The sequence below is a fragment of the Diceros bicornis genome, chromosome 8 (assembly GCF_020826845.1).
Source record: "Diceros bicornis minor isolate mBicDic1 chromosome 8, mDicBic1.mat.cur, whole genome shotgun sequence".
Lineage (NCBI taxonomy): Eukaryota > Metazoa > Chordata > Mammalia > Perissodactyla > Rhinocerotidae > Diceros > Diceros bicornis.
Genome location: NC_080747.1, coordinates 65,091,716 through 65,108,871, shown reverse-complemented (window position 1 = coordinate 65,108,871; position 17,156 = coordinate 65,091,716). Strand labels below are relative to the sequence as shown.

At 41.2% G+C, this 17,156-nt stretch overlaps 1 protein-coding gene across 1 annotated transcript in view; it reads left to right on the top strand.

Moving 5' to 3' along the window:
- The first annotated feature begins 12,599 nt into the window (after positions 1 to 12,599).
- Positions 12,600 to 17,156, top strand: part of ANTXR2 (ANTXR cell adhesion molecule 2) — a 140,530-nt gene continuing 135,973 nt past the window's right edge. Inside the window, exons 1-3 of the mRNA XM_058547346.1 lie at positions 12,600 to 12,957; positions 13,612 to 13,683; positions 15,760 to 15,831. Coding sequence (XP_058403329.1) covers positions 12,806 to 12,957; positions 13,612 to 13,683; positions 15,760 to 15,831 — 296 coding nt within the window. The 5' untranslated portion in view covers positions 12,600 to 12,805. The remainder of the gene's footprint in view (positions 12,958 to 13,611; positions 13,684 to 15,759; positions 15,832 to 17,156) is intronic.

Here is a 17,156-nt window from a genome sequence, read left to right as displayed (position 1 = left end):
ATTGGATCATCTAATGGAGAGGTGGTTTATAAAGGATGAGGTAGGAATAGGTCAGGAAGGAGTAGGTTCTAGAAGCAGAGAGCTGTGAAGAGAGGGCTCCGTGATAGAAGCTGTGCCTTTTGATGGGAAGACCCTGCAGAACAAGGGCCAAGGCATAGTGGAAAGAAAATTACATAGGGCATCCACCAAAAGACTTGAACAGAAGTGTCTGTTCTGCAGTGTACTAGCTAAGTTTTGATTCTCTGTGCCTCAGTTTTCTTATCCAGAAGATGTAGTATCTTTTCCAGAAAGTAATTGGGAGGGTCAGATGATATCATTTATATAAAAGCTCCAACTATAGAGCCCTACAGAGAAGGAAGGTTGGAAGAAATGAATGTTTAATCTCGAGGATGCAAAAATTACAGGCGCAGGTAAAAGGAAATGGAGCCCTTCTTTACCTGGGGCAGGTCCTCAGGCTGAGACAAGGGAGGTGATTAATCTACATATACGTACTCACGACAAATGTTTCAGAAACATATGTGTAGAAATATGGGATCAAGGGGCCAGCCCCGTGGCATAGTGGTTAAGAGTGTGCGCTCCACTTAGGCTGCCCAGGGTTGGCAGGTTCGGATCCCTGGCACGCACAGACGCACCACTTGCCAAGCCATGCTGTGGTGGCGTCCCATATAAAGTAGAGGAAGATGGGCATGGATGTTAGCCCAGGGCCAGTCTTCCTCAGCAAAAGAGGAGGATTGGCATCAGATGTTAGCTCAGGGCTAATCTTCCTCACCAAAAAATAAATAAATAAATAAATAAATAAGGGATCAATAAGTCAGCAAAGTTAGGAAGACAGGGAGACTGAGATGGAGAGGGAAAATACCAAATAAATATCTAACACTTTCCTGAATTATTAGGATATTTAATTAGGTAATTCATATTTAATTAATTACATTAATATAAGAATATTAAGGATCTATTTTAATAGATGGAGTCTTTTGGAGGTCTGACTAAAGAGAGAGCCAGTAATGCAGACATAATCACAGGGTCCATCGCCCCATATACTGAAAATGGAAAAGCTCATAGCTTTCAGCAAAGGAGTGATTGCAAATATTTTGTCAAATTTATTCAGAAATTTATTTCAAACTCATATATACAGTTTTAGTCTGTACTGTTAACTTTCTTAGTAAACCATAGCAAGGAAAGTTAAAAACACTCTTTTCTTTCTCATGTTTCCCTATGGAACTAGCTTTCTGTTAAAATCCCAGCATATAGTAATGTATGAAGAATGTCAATGCACTTTATCTCCTACCAGATACTCTTGTAAGAAAAATTACTAGTTAAAAGGGGTGATACACTTCTCAACTCTGCATCAGGGAAAAGAGAAATTATTTGTTTGATCTCCTGAGTTTGGTATTGTGTTGTGATACCATCTAACATGAATGCAGTTTAAAATTCTAGGTGAAGTCGCTCTGTTTTGACTGTCAATTCAGGGTGGAAAACCATTTTGTTAGAAATGTCAAGGATATGATGAACGGTGAAGATATCAACTTTGTAAGCTTATTTTTTTGACTGCCACATGATTCTTCTTGTACTATATCATGTATGAACAAAAAAGGCATTAAGTCAAAGACTAGGAATTCAATGACTTTTAAACTAATCACCTCAAGGTGCAATGAATTTATCTGCAATATCCTCTGCATATTGATGTTTGTGCCTATGCAGCTCCCTTGGTTTATATTCAATATTTGTGCCACAGAAGGGAAATCATTAATGAATGTCTTTAAAATGCAAATTTGTCAAGGTCAGAGTTTCAAAAACAGAAGCTTGTTGGTTGAACCATGCGCTGCATTTTATTTCTCTTTAATAGTTGGTTAGATTATCAATCAAAATGTTGACTCTAATTTTTTAAAAATTCATTTATAAAAGTCATTTTTCAGCCTTTTCTTTGTGTAATTGAGCTTCATGCGAGAGAAAAATCTTTTGGACAGAGAGGAAATGGGAATATGATCAGTATCAACAATACAGATATTGTACTCTATGGAACTGAAGTATCCCACAGAACTTGGCTGTAAGTAGAATTTTTTGTTAAGTGAATATTGCTCCCTCAATGACTCTCTTTATAAAACAGGGGCTACATTTCTTGTGGAGGACATCTTTTGAGGTATCTTTCTAGTATATCATCTCTAGGAAATGTCTTTCTCCCCACCAGGGGTGGGGCCCTGTCTGCCATATTTTGGTCACATATTCGTGCCTCTGAACTTGGGCTGCAGTCAAAGGTGGATGCTTGATCCAAAGCAAATCAATAAAACAAAATCCTCTTTCCTGGGAATTTGAAATTAGAACCTGGACTTTTCAGGTCAGACTCTAGTCCCATCTGTAAGTGCCATTACAGCCCTCTCCTGAGTTTCCATGAGACACTCTGTTAATAATGTTCCCTTTTGTCTTTACCTAGTTCATATTGGTATCTGTTACTATAACCAAATTTACTTCTTCTGTGGGGTGAACCCTATGGATTGAATTGAAGACTTTGGTTTAGAAATGGCAGGCTTGCTATCTGCTGTCAAGACCCTATTCCAACAATGAGATTTCCCATGTGCAGTTTCCTCTGAAACTTCCCTCCCACAGCCTCACGCACAGCTGCTGAGTCTCCAACTTTTTTCAGGCATAGCTCACCTCCTGATTCCATGTGTTTCTCTGAGGCATAGAAGTTCCCTTACCTTCCCACTCTTTGAAGTGTCATTCTTTTGATTTTACTGTTAAATTTACAGTTTTGAATCAATCTAGGCCTTAGCATTTCATTGAACACAAGATAAAAAGCAATAAAATAATACCAAATCTTACCTATTTGAAAACAGTTTAACGTGTTCTTAGCTCCTCGGTGTCTTTTCTCTCTAATTTGTCTTGCCACAGCAACCCAATTATCCTTCTAAAAGCATAGCTCTGTTTAAACCACTCTGATGTTTAAAATTTATTGTTATCTTCATGAGAATGTTCATACACTAAAAGGTTTTTATCTAAGGCCTAGGTTGGCAAACTTTTTCATTAAAGGCCAGATGTAAATATTTTAGGCTTGTAGGCCATATGGTTTCTGTCTCAACTATTCAGCTCTGCTGTGGTAGCACAAAAGTAGCCCCAGACAACATGTAAGCAAATGGACATGGCTGTGTCCAATAAAACTTTATTTACAAAAACAGATGGTGGGCAGGATTAACCTAAAGCCTTCTACATATTTGACCTTACCCAGCTCTGTCAACTTTCCTTTCTACTCTATCCCTTCATACACTCAGGGCTACACTGAAATTAAGTTTCTTCCTGTGCCCGTTAGGTACTCTGTACATTCACTACTTTATGCTTCTGTTCTCTTGGATGGGGGCTGGGGTGGGGCACAGGGAGACTGTCGTTTTCCCAAGCACATTTTCCATAAGAGGTGCCTTTACATCAAATTTCAGGTAATATTTGTTATTTGTTAAGACTATGAGACTATATTCTGGAGAAAACATAATAAAATACCAGGTTAAAACACAATGTTAATACTATGAGACAGGTAATACTACGAGACAGGTAAAGAAAGTAGTCAAAGAGTTGTGCCTTTTCAAAAAATATGCTTGCTCTTCTACCCATCTCAGTTAATGATGCCTTCCTTTCACCACCCCCACCCTCAGGTAGAAACTGGTTATGCCTTTTCTTTCCCCAAGGTTTTCTTCCCTTCATCTATGCTAATCTTAAAAGCACTACCCATTTCTCGAGATGCAGATTAAATGCTCTGTCCTTTATCAATTCTGATCTTTCCAGCTACGAGTAATTTCTCACTCTTTGGAATTCCTATTACACTCTATCACATCATTTTAATCTTGGTATTATGGTTATGTAAGTACCTTAGTTCAATAATTAGAATATCTAACTAGAGTATCTCTCTTAATAGACTCTTCCAAAGAGCACAGAGAGTAGGCGTTAAATAGTTATTTGATTAATAAATTTTTAAAATCCATAAAAATGGATTTCTTCAAATTGAAGCTCCCTTTACTTGATGAAGAAGTGTTAACTCTGTGTAAAGATCTGGGTCAAAAGCAAACCTCTGGTTTACTAATCTTTAAAAAATATCCTCAGGTACTTGTGGTCCAGTGTTGTTGAACTTCAGTTGGTATTTTCGCTAGCCAAATTTGCTACACATGAAACCCATTGGCCATTTGGGGATTGACAACTTTCCTACTGCTCCTTTCAAAGAACTTCCCAAGAAAACTGGGATAGATAATCTATGTGCCATATGTGCTGTTAAAATAAAGTTGGATATGCACTAATCAAGCGGTTTCCATGAGAAACGCAAAGACTTTAAAATATGAAAAGTCTTTTTAATTGTAGTACTTATGGTAGGCACTCCAAATAGCAAAATTACATTTCAAACTTTCTTATCTAAAAAAAATAGTTTATACCAAAGCTTAAATATCTTGGAGCAGAAACACTGTGGCTGTTTAAAATGTTATATAAACAAGTTTGAAACAAGCAAAAAAAAAAGTTTTCTCTTTCATGTTGCCTACAAAGTCTTTAAATTACTGCTTAGCTTAAAGGGAGAGGTTTTTTTGCTGTTTGAAAATGATGGAGACGTAGGTACAGGGTGCCCCTCTCCCATGGCGGATTGCAAGCAGGAGAAGAAGGATAGCCAAACTTGAATTCCCTCAGCTGAATGGATTGGCTAAGAACATCCTCATTTAGGTATCATCCCTAGGAAAATCCAGTATTTTTTATCTGTTTGTTTCTTTTGAGGAAGATGATAGATAAAGAGGAATTAAGATTGAATACTGTTAATTTTTAATGCACCCAGCATCAAAACCCAGCTGGTTGAAAACTGGAGATATTTATCAAAAAGACAATGTAGACAGAAGTACCTTCAAACTACAAATTGTTATCCAAATTTATTTCTATTATTATTTTCCAAGTTTTATATTATTATCACACCATATAATAAAATAAGTATTAAAATGATATTTTAATTCTTTTAAGTTATTCTGTATAACATCTTGGAAGTAGGTATGAACATGGAATTTTCATGTTTAAGGTAATCTGGGAGTAGCAGATTGAAAGATTACTTATGTCCTGTGCACTTTTAATCATTCTTAGCTGTGACTTGTTTCCTCTGCCTTCTAAGTTGTCTGTTTCTATCTACAGTCATTCGCATTCTTTGAATTTTGTTATCTAAAATTGTGACTTCTGTGTCCATAGGTAGCTGAAAAGATTTGTACTTGTCTTGCAGTATCTCAAAGAAGTAGATTGGACCTCATCCTTGTTCTCCTTCTCCTTCTCTTTCCCCCTCTCCCTCTCCCTCCTCCTCCCCCTCCCCCTCCCCATTCCCTTCCTTCTTTTCAATTTGTAATTTCTCTTTTTCTTCCTGGGTATCTGAGTTTACCAAGAAGAGGAATGACACCAAATGAGTGCAATGGATAATTTAAAAATTCACAATTTCTTATCTCTTCTCTTCCATTTATACCCTTTATCATAATTATAAATTCTGACAAAATGGCTAATTTAAGGTTCATAGAGATTATAGAATGTTAGGACTTGTCAGGACCTTTGAAAACAGAATCTGTTCTAGCTACCTTAGATGAAAGGGATTTATTAAGGAGGATAAAGGGCTCACAGAGTCATTTGGATTGCTGAAGGAGAGTGAAGGCTGAGTGTTCAGGAACAACTTTCCAAGTAGACTCCAGCACTGGGCTGCAAGGGAGCTGCCTGCCCTGCTGAGATCAGAGAGGAGGTGAACCATGAGGCCACCCAATGAGCCCCAGATGCTTCCTTCCCCACACAGCCTCTGTGATGACCTGCCCCAGGCAAAAGGACTCTCCACGCCCTGCCTCTCTCCTCGTGTAACTCGGTTCTGATTCAAGTCTGGCATGAGCATATATGGGTGGATTTTAAACCATGAGGAAACCTACCTGTAGGGGAGTTTAGGAAATGCCCATTTTAAGCTTTTTCTAGCAGGCAGAAAGACATGGTAAAGGGGAGCTGGATTAGTGTTGGGTGAGTTTATTCATGGTGTCCACCATTTCAGACAACTTTTATTTTCCATTTTCCTTGATTCCCATCTCTCCTCCAGCTGGGTTGCTGATAAACAGCAAAATGACTAGAATTTGAAAAACGGCTTATGAATCAAGTTGTGTTAAGATGCGTCAAGGACCTATGAGAAGAATAGCTATTTTCCCATTTTCTTGCTTGTAATTTTCTTCTCTGATTGTGAAAAACGTGGCTCCCATTATCTATATTTACTTAATTTATCTATCCCTCTGTATGTAACCACTTTCTCATCACACTGTCACCTCTCCCCAACACTGATTCCCTCATCCTGCAGGAGGTCTGACACTATCACCACCCTGCACCCCCACTCAGGCTCTGACGCTCCATAATTGACTGCCAGTCTGTTCCGGCACTTTCTATAACCCATCTGGGCTCTGATGCCCTATGGGGGGTGACCCCTGAAAGAAAGCCCTCCATACGTTACTTGGGTTTCAATATCCCATGCCAGACTGCTCCCTCTTCTGAAGCTTTCCTTACCCTGCTTGGGTTCAGCCGCACACCAGGCTGGCTACCTCGTGCAGAATTCCTCTTCACACTGCTTGGGATCTTATATCCTGCACGGTGCTGCCCCACCCCCTACTCACCCCACTCACCCTCCGACATTCTGGACAGCTTTCTTCCAGTGTAGACTTCTTCCTCTACCTGTTTATATTCTGAGGCCCTGCGCTCGGGTGACACCCCCCGCCCCTCCCCCACCGCATGGAAGTCTGTGCTTGGGCTCCAACTACTCCACAGTGAGCTTGCCCCTGTAAAGAAGGCCTCCTCCCCTCACTTAGCCTCAGTGCTCCCTCTACACACACACACACACACACACACACACACACACACACACACGTAACCTCCTCACCTGCCTCGTTCTTTGACTTCTCATGCTGCCCTCAGGTGTGGATATCTCCCTCCCCCTTCTTGGGATCCAATACCTCGTGCCAGGCTGCCCTTCCCTGCACCAGGGGGATGCTGTCTTCACTCTGCTTGGCCTCTGACACTCTGCTCTGAACTACTATAGCTCTTCTCCACCATGACATTTGTTTGGCCCCACCTAATGGCTTTTGACCTGAACTGTTCAGTAACAGAAAGGAAGGGAAAGGGAGATAGAATTTGACACCTGGAACGTGGTGTCAGGCAAATGGTGGTACAAAATTAGATAAGACCCAAAGGTATAATTGTGTTTATGAGGGACACAGTGACTATCATGGTTTTTCTGGAGCATTGAGTACATGAAGGGACTTAACTTGTTAGAGGTGAGGATACAGAGCTAATTTGTGATGCTGTTGTGGAGGGCCTTAAGTTGTTAGGAAATGATACCTCAGCGGCAGTCATTAGGTAGGTGATTAATGTGACTAGCTTTACACTTCAGAAAAATAAATCACATTGAAGTATGTAGGAGGTGTGGGAAGATAGAATACTATTAGCATAATTCCACTGAGAATTGAGAAACTGCGCTGCACCAGGTCTACAATAGAGGGATGAGCAGAAGGGATGCAGTTATATGACTTTATCAAGTAAACTGTAAACATTCCAGGATTCCAATCTGAGCCTGAGTTGGTTTGTGAAGGTCTGATATTGCATGTGACAAGGCTTTCATCAAACAAGCTGCCAGGTGTCTTGGCTTTTTGTGAATGTTCTGGGTGCTGTGGTTGCATCACGTAGATTCCTCCTTCAGGACTGAGGCACTGGTTTCCCACAGCCAGGACTTTGGCTGCTGACAGCTCACAGCTGAGTTCCTGCCTATAATTGCCCTAAACCAAAGGAAGCTGCCTTGCCTAAGGTTAGGCTCCCTCTAAAGGGGCAGCCCACATTTAATGACTAGTCCATGAGGGGACACAAAACCCTGGTTCTGCCTCACTTAGTTCAGGACAACTGTGAAAGACCATTCCCGATCCAGCACTACCACTGGGGTCTGCCAAGGCCTCCTTTGCAATTGCATCCTGGTTCAACTTTCCCTCTGACCATTCCTGCTTCCCTCGCCCCTCATAGGCTCTGCTCCTGAGAGCGTGTTCCAATATACCTCCTACATGCAAATCGCAGAGTCTCACGTCTGTTTCTGGGAAACTGGATTTAAAACGTTCAGTCCCAAATGCAGAAGCTGGTAATCATTCTCTGTCATTGGTTGACATCCCCTGTTGTCATACGTAGAGATGTTAACTTAGAAGTAATTGCACCTTCCAAAAGCATTTCGTTCACTCCCAGGAACTAGTTCAGACATTGGGGAAATCTAGTTCTTTAATGACTATACCTGGTAAAAGTTTAAATAAGCTTTGTCACCTATAGGTACTGAAGATTTATTCTCTTCCTCTGAATCACTGTAGATATCATAGAATGAATCACTCCATGTGTAATGTGAATATGAATCACTTCCAGTGTGGTACTTAACTTCCAGGAGAGTCATGTTTGTCATTGTAGATGTCATACAAAGATATCTACTTGTAAATAATACAGATTATATAATTTTTTACACATAAAGGATACATTTATTTTATTTTCCTATGTTTATTATTGTTGCTTATTTGCCCCTTCTGTTTGTTATTTGTTGGGGTGGAGGGAGATAGAAAAAAATTAGTGATAGGGTATTGGAAAGATACCCCTTCTGAGAGGAAGGGGTATAAGATTTGTGCTTAGAATGTTACCAGATAACTAGTAGGTATCAACAAGTATTTGTTAAATAAAAATCAGTAAATAAATAATGAAATTAACAAGAAGTCCCTGGGAGCTCTGCAAGTAGAAGAGATAGACAGTGATCGAGGGCCTGGTGAAACACTTTTAATCATCTGGTGTCAATCACAAACTATTCTAACTGCGTTAAACTGAGTTTAAAATGGTTTTGGATTTATTAGCAAATTTTATGTCATGAGGTGGTAACCTCTAATACTGAATTAGAAGTTTGGTTTGATACAAAGAATAATTTTCAAAGAGTAGAGACTTGCATGGATTGTGAAGCAAAGTACTTCAGCAGAAATCCAGATAATTTGATCAAAGAGCAATATTTTAGATTTATTTATTTAAATAATTCTGTCTAATCCTTTTCTCTCTGCTTAAAAATCTGCATTCCCTGTCACATTCTTGATTTAAAATTGGAAATTAGACAGAGTCCCAGCACGTCCGTCATGGTACAAAAGTCAGTTGGAACCTTACGTGGCTAGAGTCCAGCTGACACAATGCCCAAGTGCCGCCACCTGATAAAGGGGAAGAGAAAGTGTTGCTGTTGTTACTGTTCCTTCTTCAAGGCTTAGTGAGATTCCCAAGTCTGCCCCTGCTTTCAACTTCCCTTATTACTCCTTGGGAATAGGGTGACCAACTGCCTTTTTTGCCAGGCACTATCCAGAGACTGCCCCAGTTTTAGCACTGAAAGTGCTGTGTCCCTGGACACCCCTCGGTCTGGGGCAAATCAGGATAGTCAGTTGCCCCAGTAATTAATGACCTTCCCACTAATTTTTATTAGATAAAGTGAGTTGATTAATTATTGGTCTGTGCTATGTGAGGCCACTTCCCTGCTTTGTTGTACATCTTATGTGAGTAAGTGAGAGAAATGAGAAAAGTTCCAGAACTGGGCTGAATTAATTACCCAAACAAACAAATAAACAAAAGAATGGTAATATGCTTTAGTATGTCAGTCACCTCTGCTGGCCTTGTAGTCAGGAAAGAACTGAGTGGGAGCACTCGAGGAGGGTCTGGGAATTTTAAGGAAGAACAAGATTTAAGTTCAAGATATTTTGCTTTAGTTCGGGCCTAGGACAAGATGGATTCTTAGATCAGTTTGTGGGATTGCAGAAGATGAGCAGGCCATGAGTCAAGAAGCTAGGGGAAAAGGAAGCCAATAAATGTGAGTTTAAAATACTTCATCGTGAGGATAAAGTACCTGGTTAGCATCATGTCTCATATTTCTTCATCTTCTGTCCTCTTCTCATTTTAAACCAGTTGTCATTACTTTTTGGCAGATTTTTTCCCCAGATTTATTCAGTCATACACTGATATGGTATTAATTGCTGAAGATATATGATATCTTCAATTTTGTCTTGATTAAAACTATAGTTGAAAATGGAGACCAGTTTTAAACAATAGTAAATGATAAAAACCTTGAAAAGAGAGTTTAACAAGTTTCCTGAAAATGTCAGCCTGTTTCAGCTTTGTTATGGGATGTCAGAGAGATTAATGTGTCCACCGTTGGACCCAAATGTGAAATGAGAAGTGGCAGCACATCTTGGAGGCCTGATGGCTGCAGAGGAATCAGCATTTCAGAACCTCAAGAAAAGATGAAGACAAGGGGAAGAAATTAGGATGCTTTTAATATAGGCATCCCTCTCCTTGGACTTGTTTCTAGAGCTCAATTACCTGAAAACAATGGAGGGTTTGTTTTTCTTTTTAAGATAAGTGTAAGTTATCTTCCATTCAATCGGCCACATGCCGCCTCAGTATCCTCCCCACCCCCTCAGATAAGAAGTGGTGGATCCAGTGGATGGTAGTGGAATTTCCATCTCTAAGGGGCAGATATTTCCAAACTGGGGGTCCGTCCGCATTTATTGAAGCTCTCATGCCTTTATATCTCTCACTTTAGCTGCTATAGGGATGATGGCCCAAGGTACCATTTTATTGTGCCCTGATACTGCAATAGTCACCTAACTGCTCTCTGTGCTTTCATTCTTGCTGCCTGCAAAGCCATTGTATCATATCAGCCAGGATGATCTTTGAAAAACTTAGATCATATCACTTTATCCCATCCCCCACCCCAGGGGTTAAACTTCTCTAATGGGCTCCTATCACACTTACTATAAAGTATCTGAATTCCTTATGAGAGTTTACACAACATCACATAATCTGGCCCCTGCCTACATCTCTTACTTCATTGTACCCTCAGAGCTCCAGCCATACTATTTTTCTTTCTGGTTCTTGAATGTGCTAAGCTAATGCCTGTGGAGAGGTGCAGTAGCTGGGAATGGTTCCTCTTTTAGCTGATCCTTTTTGTTAGTCATCTAGTCAGTCATTTTCTATCATACCACCATATTTTAAATCTCTGAAAACTACCTTCTAATATGGGCATTTACTTATTTATTTTTGTCTGTTTTTCCTCTTCAAGCAGACTGCAAGCTTCATAAAAGCAGGGGCTTGTCATCTTTTTCTGTGCATTAACTGTAAGTCCTAGAACAGTTCCTAATAGATGGTTGGTACTCAGTAAATCTTGGTTGAAATGAGTGGTTTCTATCCTCAAAGAGCTTACAATTCTGGTTGTATATCAAAGATAGTGTAAATGAAAAATTAAATACAGAAGACAACAAAGAGAAGAGATGCTAAAAAGCAATATGTGATTAAGTACTATATGAACTTTTTATCATCAAGTATTGATTTATTTAAAATATAAGGTGGAGGTGACACCTCATATTACCATCGATCATTATGTATACCAGTGAGATTGTAAGTTCTAAAAGCCAGTTTGGGCAAGGGGAAGGCAGAAGTCAGAGGTGGAGGTAGTGGGGAGGGGAGAGGTGCAGAATCAGTAAGCAGAGAATCTGAATGCATGCAAACTTCAGCCCCTGCACAAGTTTCACAAGGGTGACCTAGCTTGCCCCAAGATGAAATTCTTAATATCTGGAGTTTGGGTTGAATGACAGTGGGATGAAATATTTTGAAGTACAACTTTCCACTCCTAAAGTGTTTGCCCTTTCTTGGCTTGGTGAAATGAAACTACAAAGTAGGTTTTTAAAAAAAGAGGAAGTTGCCTTTCTTAGGTAGGGGTGTGGCAAGTAAAAAGCATGTACTTGTGGTAGTGGGGGTGGGGCAGAGAGAGGAGGCTGTCACCTCTCTTGGAATTGCTGGACTTTCGTCTCCCAGTCACACAGAGGGCTGTTCTGCACAGCTGCTGAAATAGGCCAGGCCTGCAGCATATATGGGCATGTTTAATTTCTAGAGGACATTTGTTTTTCTAAACTCCTTTTCCCCTTTCCAAACTCCGGCAAGCGTTAGTCATCTTCAACTCGGCACGAACCCACAAGTGTGCGTGTGTGGCTCGGCGAGCTTCAGATCAGGCCCCTCCCTCGCCCTCAGGGGCACACTGACACTTATACGCAAGACTTGGCCAGATCGCGCTCTTGGCCTTGGTTGGAGTGGCTTCTCTAGAGCCACTAGTCCCAGGACCGGCTCAGCCTCCTCCCCTGAAGGGGACCGCCCGGCTGCGCTGTGCCAGAGCGGAGCACTAGGAAGAAAGTTTGGAGTGCCGGGCGGAGTTGGGCCGCCGGAGGAAGGGAACCAAAAGAGAGGGATCTCGACTCCAAGTTTGTGCGGCCATCGCCGCGTCCCGGCGCCCCTGCCCCGCAGCGCACCGCAGCAGCCGGACTTCAGTCCTCCCGGCGGAATGGGACTCTCGGTCCGGGTCCGAGGCAGGCGCTAGAGGCTCGGCCAGAGGCCGGGGGGAACTTCTCTTTCGAACTGTCGCCGTGGGCCCTCATTGTCTGCAGGAACTCTCCGGAATCCGGAGGGGGAGGACTGGATCGCGCTTCCACTGGGATTCGTCAAGAGTTCCGGCGGCAGCTGCGGCGGTTGCAGTCTCCCTTTGTCCTTCTAGGACCTCCCTCCCTCCCTGTCTCCCTCCCTGCCTTTCTTTCTCCCTCTGTCAGTTAGTGGTCCCGCTGCCCCAGGCGCCAGCGCCCTAGCTGCTTGCTGTCCCTCACCCCACGGTGTGTCCGTGGTGGCTCCTACCACCTTAGCGTCCCCACCGAGTCGAGCTGAGGGGGCTGCGAGCAGGAGGGAGTCGCAGGCCCCTGGCAGCAGGATGGTGGCGAGGCTGTCCCCGGCCCGCAGTCCCGGGAGCTGGCTGGTCCCCGGGCTGTGGCTGCTGGCGCTCAGTGGTCCTGGGGGGCTGGTGAGCGCCCAGGAGCAGCCCTCCTGCACAGGAGCCTTTGATCTCTACTTCGTCCTGGACAAGTGAGTGCGGGAGGGAGGTCCAGGGTCTTCAAGTGAGGGGGGCGCTGGATGAGCTGTGGCTGAGGAGGCTGAGAAGTGTGTGCGCCCTGGGGAGGGGTGTTAGAAACCGGATGATGGGTGCCCTGTTGCTATCTCTGTCCGAAGGGCAAGCGCTGTAGGATCTGTGCGGGCTGGGGGGTGATGGGAGGAGCCCGGAGCAGCTTGGCTCTCTGGGGAGGTGGGGTAGTCACTGCTTGCCAGTCATGGGGGCGTCTTGGGAACTGGGAGTGCGGCCGCTTGGGGGTAGCCTTCTGCATCCCTGGAACCCAGACAGGACTCGTTCTCGGCCCCTGTGTCCTCATCTCCTCACGCTGGCTAAAGTTTGCCTGATTTTATCCTGATCACAGCGCTTTCATTGCAGCCAGGAAAAGCCTAGGGCTAACAAACCCAGTGTGGTTTGCATTTCCGGCGAAAGAAGGCTGTGTTTACTTTGAAGAGCTAGGATCCTACTTCAAACAATTAGCGGGCAGGTGGTCCCCGAAGATGGGTTGACTTCCTTGATTCTTGTAGCACCGAAGTTTCAGCTACCGATACTGTTCCTTTGCTTGAAGAAGAGGCTAGGTAACCCGCATGTAAATGTTTTGTTTCTCTGATCAGTTCAATTTCATTTTTCAGGTCTGGGAGTGTGGCACATAACTGGATTGAAATTTACAATTTTGTCCAGCAACTTACTGAGAGATTTGTGAGGTATTTCTCCCACCTTACTTTTCTAGGCAGGGAAGTTTGAGGTGGAGGGAAGTGGAACAAAGTGTAGGGTCTCTATCTCTCTTTTTTTTTTTTCAACGTTTTGCAAGGAAAGCCTTTCCTGAAATGTTGATTTTTAAGTGCCTCAAGGTCATTATGACACACAAACGGTTATTAGGACAGCCCCTCAGTTGTTGAGGGCTTATTTCATTTGGATCCCAGACACTTGGCTCAGGCTCTGGGGAATCATCTTCAAATACTATTCCAAACGTCTTTTACTTTCTGAATTTTCATCTGTTTTGAATTTCAGTTATGCTTTCTCATAATTTATCACATTAAAAAATTTTATGCTAATAGTATCCATAATATATTTTCCTTTCCACACAACGCTTAGCATTGTAGAGGTCCTCATTAAAAAAAAAAGTGTTGGTAAACTTCAAATGAACATGTGTTAATAACCCACTACCAGAAAAGGCACTTGTGTGTGTGTTTAAAGAAACGACTTGTGTTTACACAATGTGTGGGTGTGTGGCTGGTTTAAAATTTAACTGTTCTATATATGCAATGAGTCTTACTAGGAAAGACTGATTTCCTCTCCTATAAAAAGCATAACTGCTATGAAATCCAGCTTACTCTCTTATTTAGAGGTAACTAGGAATTAGTGGCATTCCTGTTTAAAAATAACCCCAGGACACCAGGCTTTAGAGGGCTTTTTTTCTCTCCTCTTTTTTAAAAAGAAAAAAAAACATGCAATGAGCAAATGCAAGTTTATCAAGATAATGGAAAGGACACAAAAAAGGAGCTGTATCATTAAATATTGCTTCTTTCAGTCTTGTTAGCCCAAATGTTTTCTGTAAAACAGGCTTGGATGATCAAAACATTTTGAAAGTCATGTTGCAAGTAACTTCAAACAATCTGTAGAGGCCTAGGCAATCCTTGCTTTCAGTTATTGGCAGCAGTAAACTTATCCCTATAAAAATGTATGCTTGTCCGTGTTCAATCATCAGTCGCCTGCTTAAGAAGCCAAGTGTAACACTCTCATTTCTGAAGAGGGTCTGAGGTAAAACTGTCTAGGAAAGAAAAATAAACAAGGCCTTATATCTTTAAATGTCAAAGGCAGAAGAGACAGTTGTTTGTAAATTTTCTGATTTAATCAAGAGTGTGCAGAGAGTTAACACATAAATTTTGATCAAAAGCAATGGATTATTTCAATACAACACTTTTAGGAAGTGGTGCCCTTATTTATGTGGTCTAGTTTGCAAGTTAGAATTCTATACTGCACAGTCTCTGGCTCAAGTTTAGTTGCTCAGTTACTAACTTACAATATGTCATAGGAAGTGAATAAAAGGTGATTACTGAAGAGAATGACTTTTAAAATATGTATAAACATTTGAGATCACTCCGCCCTTCAGTTTATAGATCTTAGTTTTATATTTTCAGTTTGAGTTCTTAGTAATAGTTGCGTAGAGTGTCTTAGAAATAAGAACCATTCTATGAGATAAATGCTTAGAGCTTAAAAGATGTAGCTAACTGGGGCAATTGTTGCCAATTTTAAGTATGATGTTTGAAACTTGGAAAACTGAAAATGCCTAATCAAATATGGTTTGTTAGTCTCTTTCACATTGTGCGTGACACTCTTTAAGTATTCTTACTTCAGGATAACATTTGTATGAACTCACATCGTAGTTGTCATTAAATCAAACGGACTGCTCTCCAGCCCTAAATATTGCTGGGGATAATCACTCTGAAGGGTTTGGCCTTCTTTAAGGAGATGAGGTGGAACACCAAGGGAAGAAGCATTCTCTATAAAAGAATTTTACGTTGGCCTAGAATTTATCTTTCTGGTTAGTCTCTTCCTGAATGGCCCTGTGGTTCATGGAGGAGTGTGTGAGTGCTGAGAAACACTGACTACATCCAAAATGATATATGCAGTAATGCTGAGCAGAGTTAGTGTCTCTACTAAGGGAGTTCCATTTAAAACTGCCTGGACCATTTAGATGAGACTTTCTAGCTATACATCTGTATTTTATCAATATTTCTTTTAAAAATGTTTTAACTGCCTCTTTTCTTGTTTTGCAGCCCTCAAATGAGATTATCTTTCATTGTGTTTTCTTCTCAAGCAACCATTATTTTGCCATTAACTGGAGACAGGTTAGTGCATTATCATTTCACTGCAGGCTTTTAGTAGAAACTAATCTTAAAGGAATGATTGATATTTCCAAGTGATGATTCAAGTCTCTCAGTGGAATCAAGCAAATGCACAGACAATTCACTTTTCTTTACTAATAGAGGGGAAAGGAGGTATGAGTACTATAAAAGAGCAGATCATCTGAAGATCAATATCGTTCATATTGGCTGTGGAATGTACAGTGAAACTCAGATCTCTGCCTTAGTTGTATATTTACTGCTTCCCACCTTTCCCCCTCTCTGTTACTGTAAGTAGTTCTACATCTTTCTAGTGTAGATGTAATAGATTAATCAACTAGGAATTTGAAGAACATTAGGGAGGAGAAAGCTATGGATGTATTTGGACGATTTACTAGATTCAGCAGACATCCTGGATCTCCAGTCTTACTCTGAGGTCCATTGATGCTGAATATTTTTACCTTTATAAAGGAACTTGCTTCCTATTTTATTTATATATCATAAAAGATGTGGCTTTTTCCAAGCCAATGTCACAATATTTCATATGACCATTTCTCTGTGGGTTTGAACCCATTGTGGCAAGTTAGAAGTCGTCATTGACATACTTTAAAGAATGGCTGCTTTCCATGGGATCCATTTTGCTTACTATACTTGAGTTCCATAGTGGGAAGGGAGATTTTCTTCATTTTTGTAACTACTTCATTTAACACAAGTATGCAAGATATTGCTCACTTAGTTCTTATTGAATAAATGAATGGGTTAGCATTATTTTGAAATCAGATTTCTCCAAACTGTAGTTTTAACAGGGGAGGCTGGTATACTTTGTTTTGCATAATATGTGGATTTCTGAAAAGTTATGTGTGAATATAGTTGTTTTTATAAGTTAATTTTTTCTTTAAAAATGTCAAGCATAATATTTAAAGGGACTCAGGGAGGCAAGTTATTTATAATTCACAGAATTGATTTGGAAAATTATATGTATATAAACTTTTAATTTATTTGTGCTTTAAGTTTTACTTTTCCTGGAGAGTAAGTCTCTCTGTAGGTGAGGAGTCCAGCTTGTGACCTCAGTATTCTCACTGATACTGCCCTTCTGGACTTTCCTGTGTGCATCTGGGTTTCATCAAGGACCAGAGCAATAGTAGTCCCTTACTATCCATATACAACAAGCATCTATACCCAGTGATAGAACAGGCCTTGCCTTCGTGAAAAGAAATTTTCTCCATTGCCCAGTTTAATTTCTGAAGAAAGAGCTTTGGATCCAGCCTATCCTTTAGGAGAGAAAAGGAATAATGTTAACATTTATGGAGTGCATATATAGAGAAAAGCAC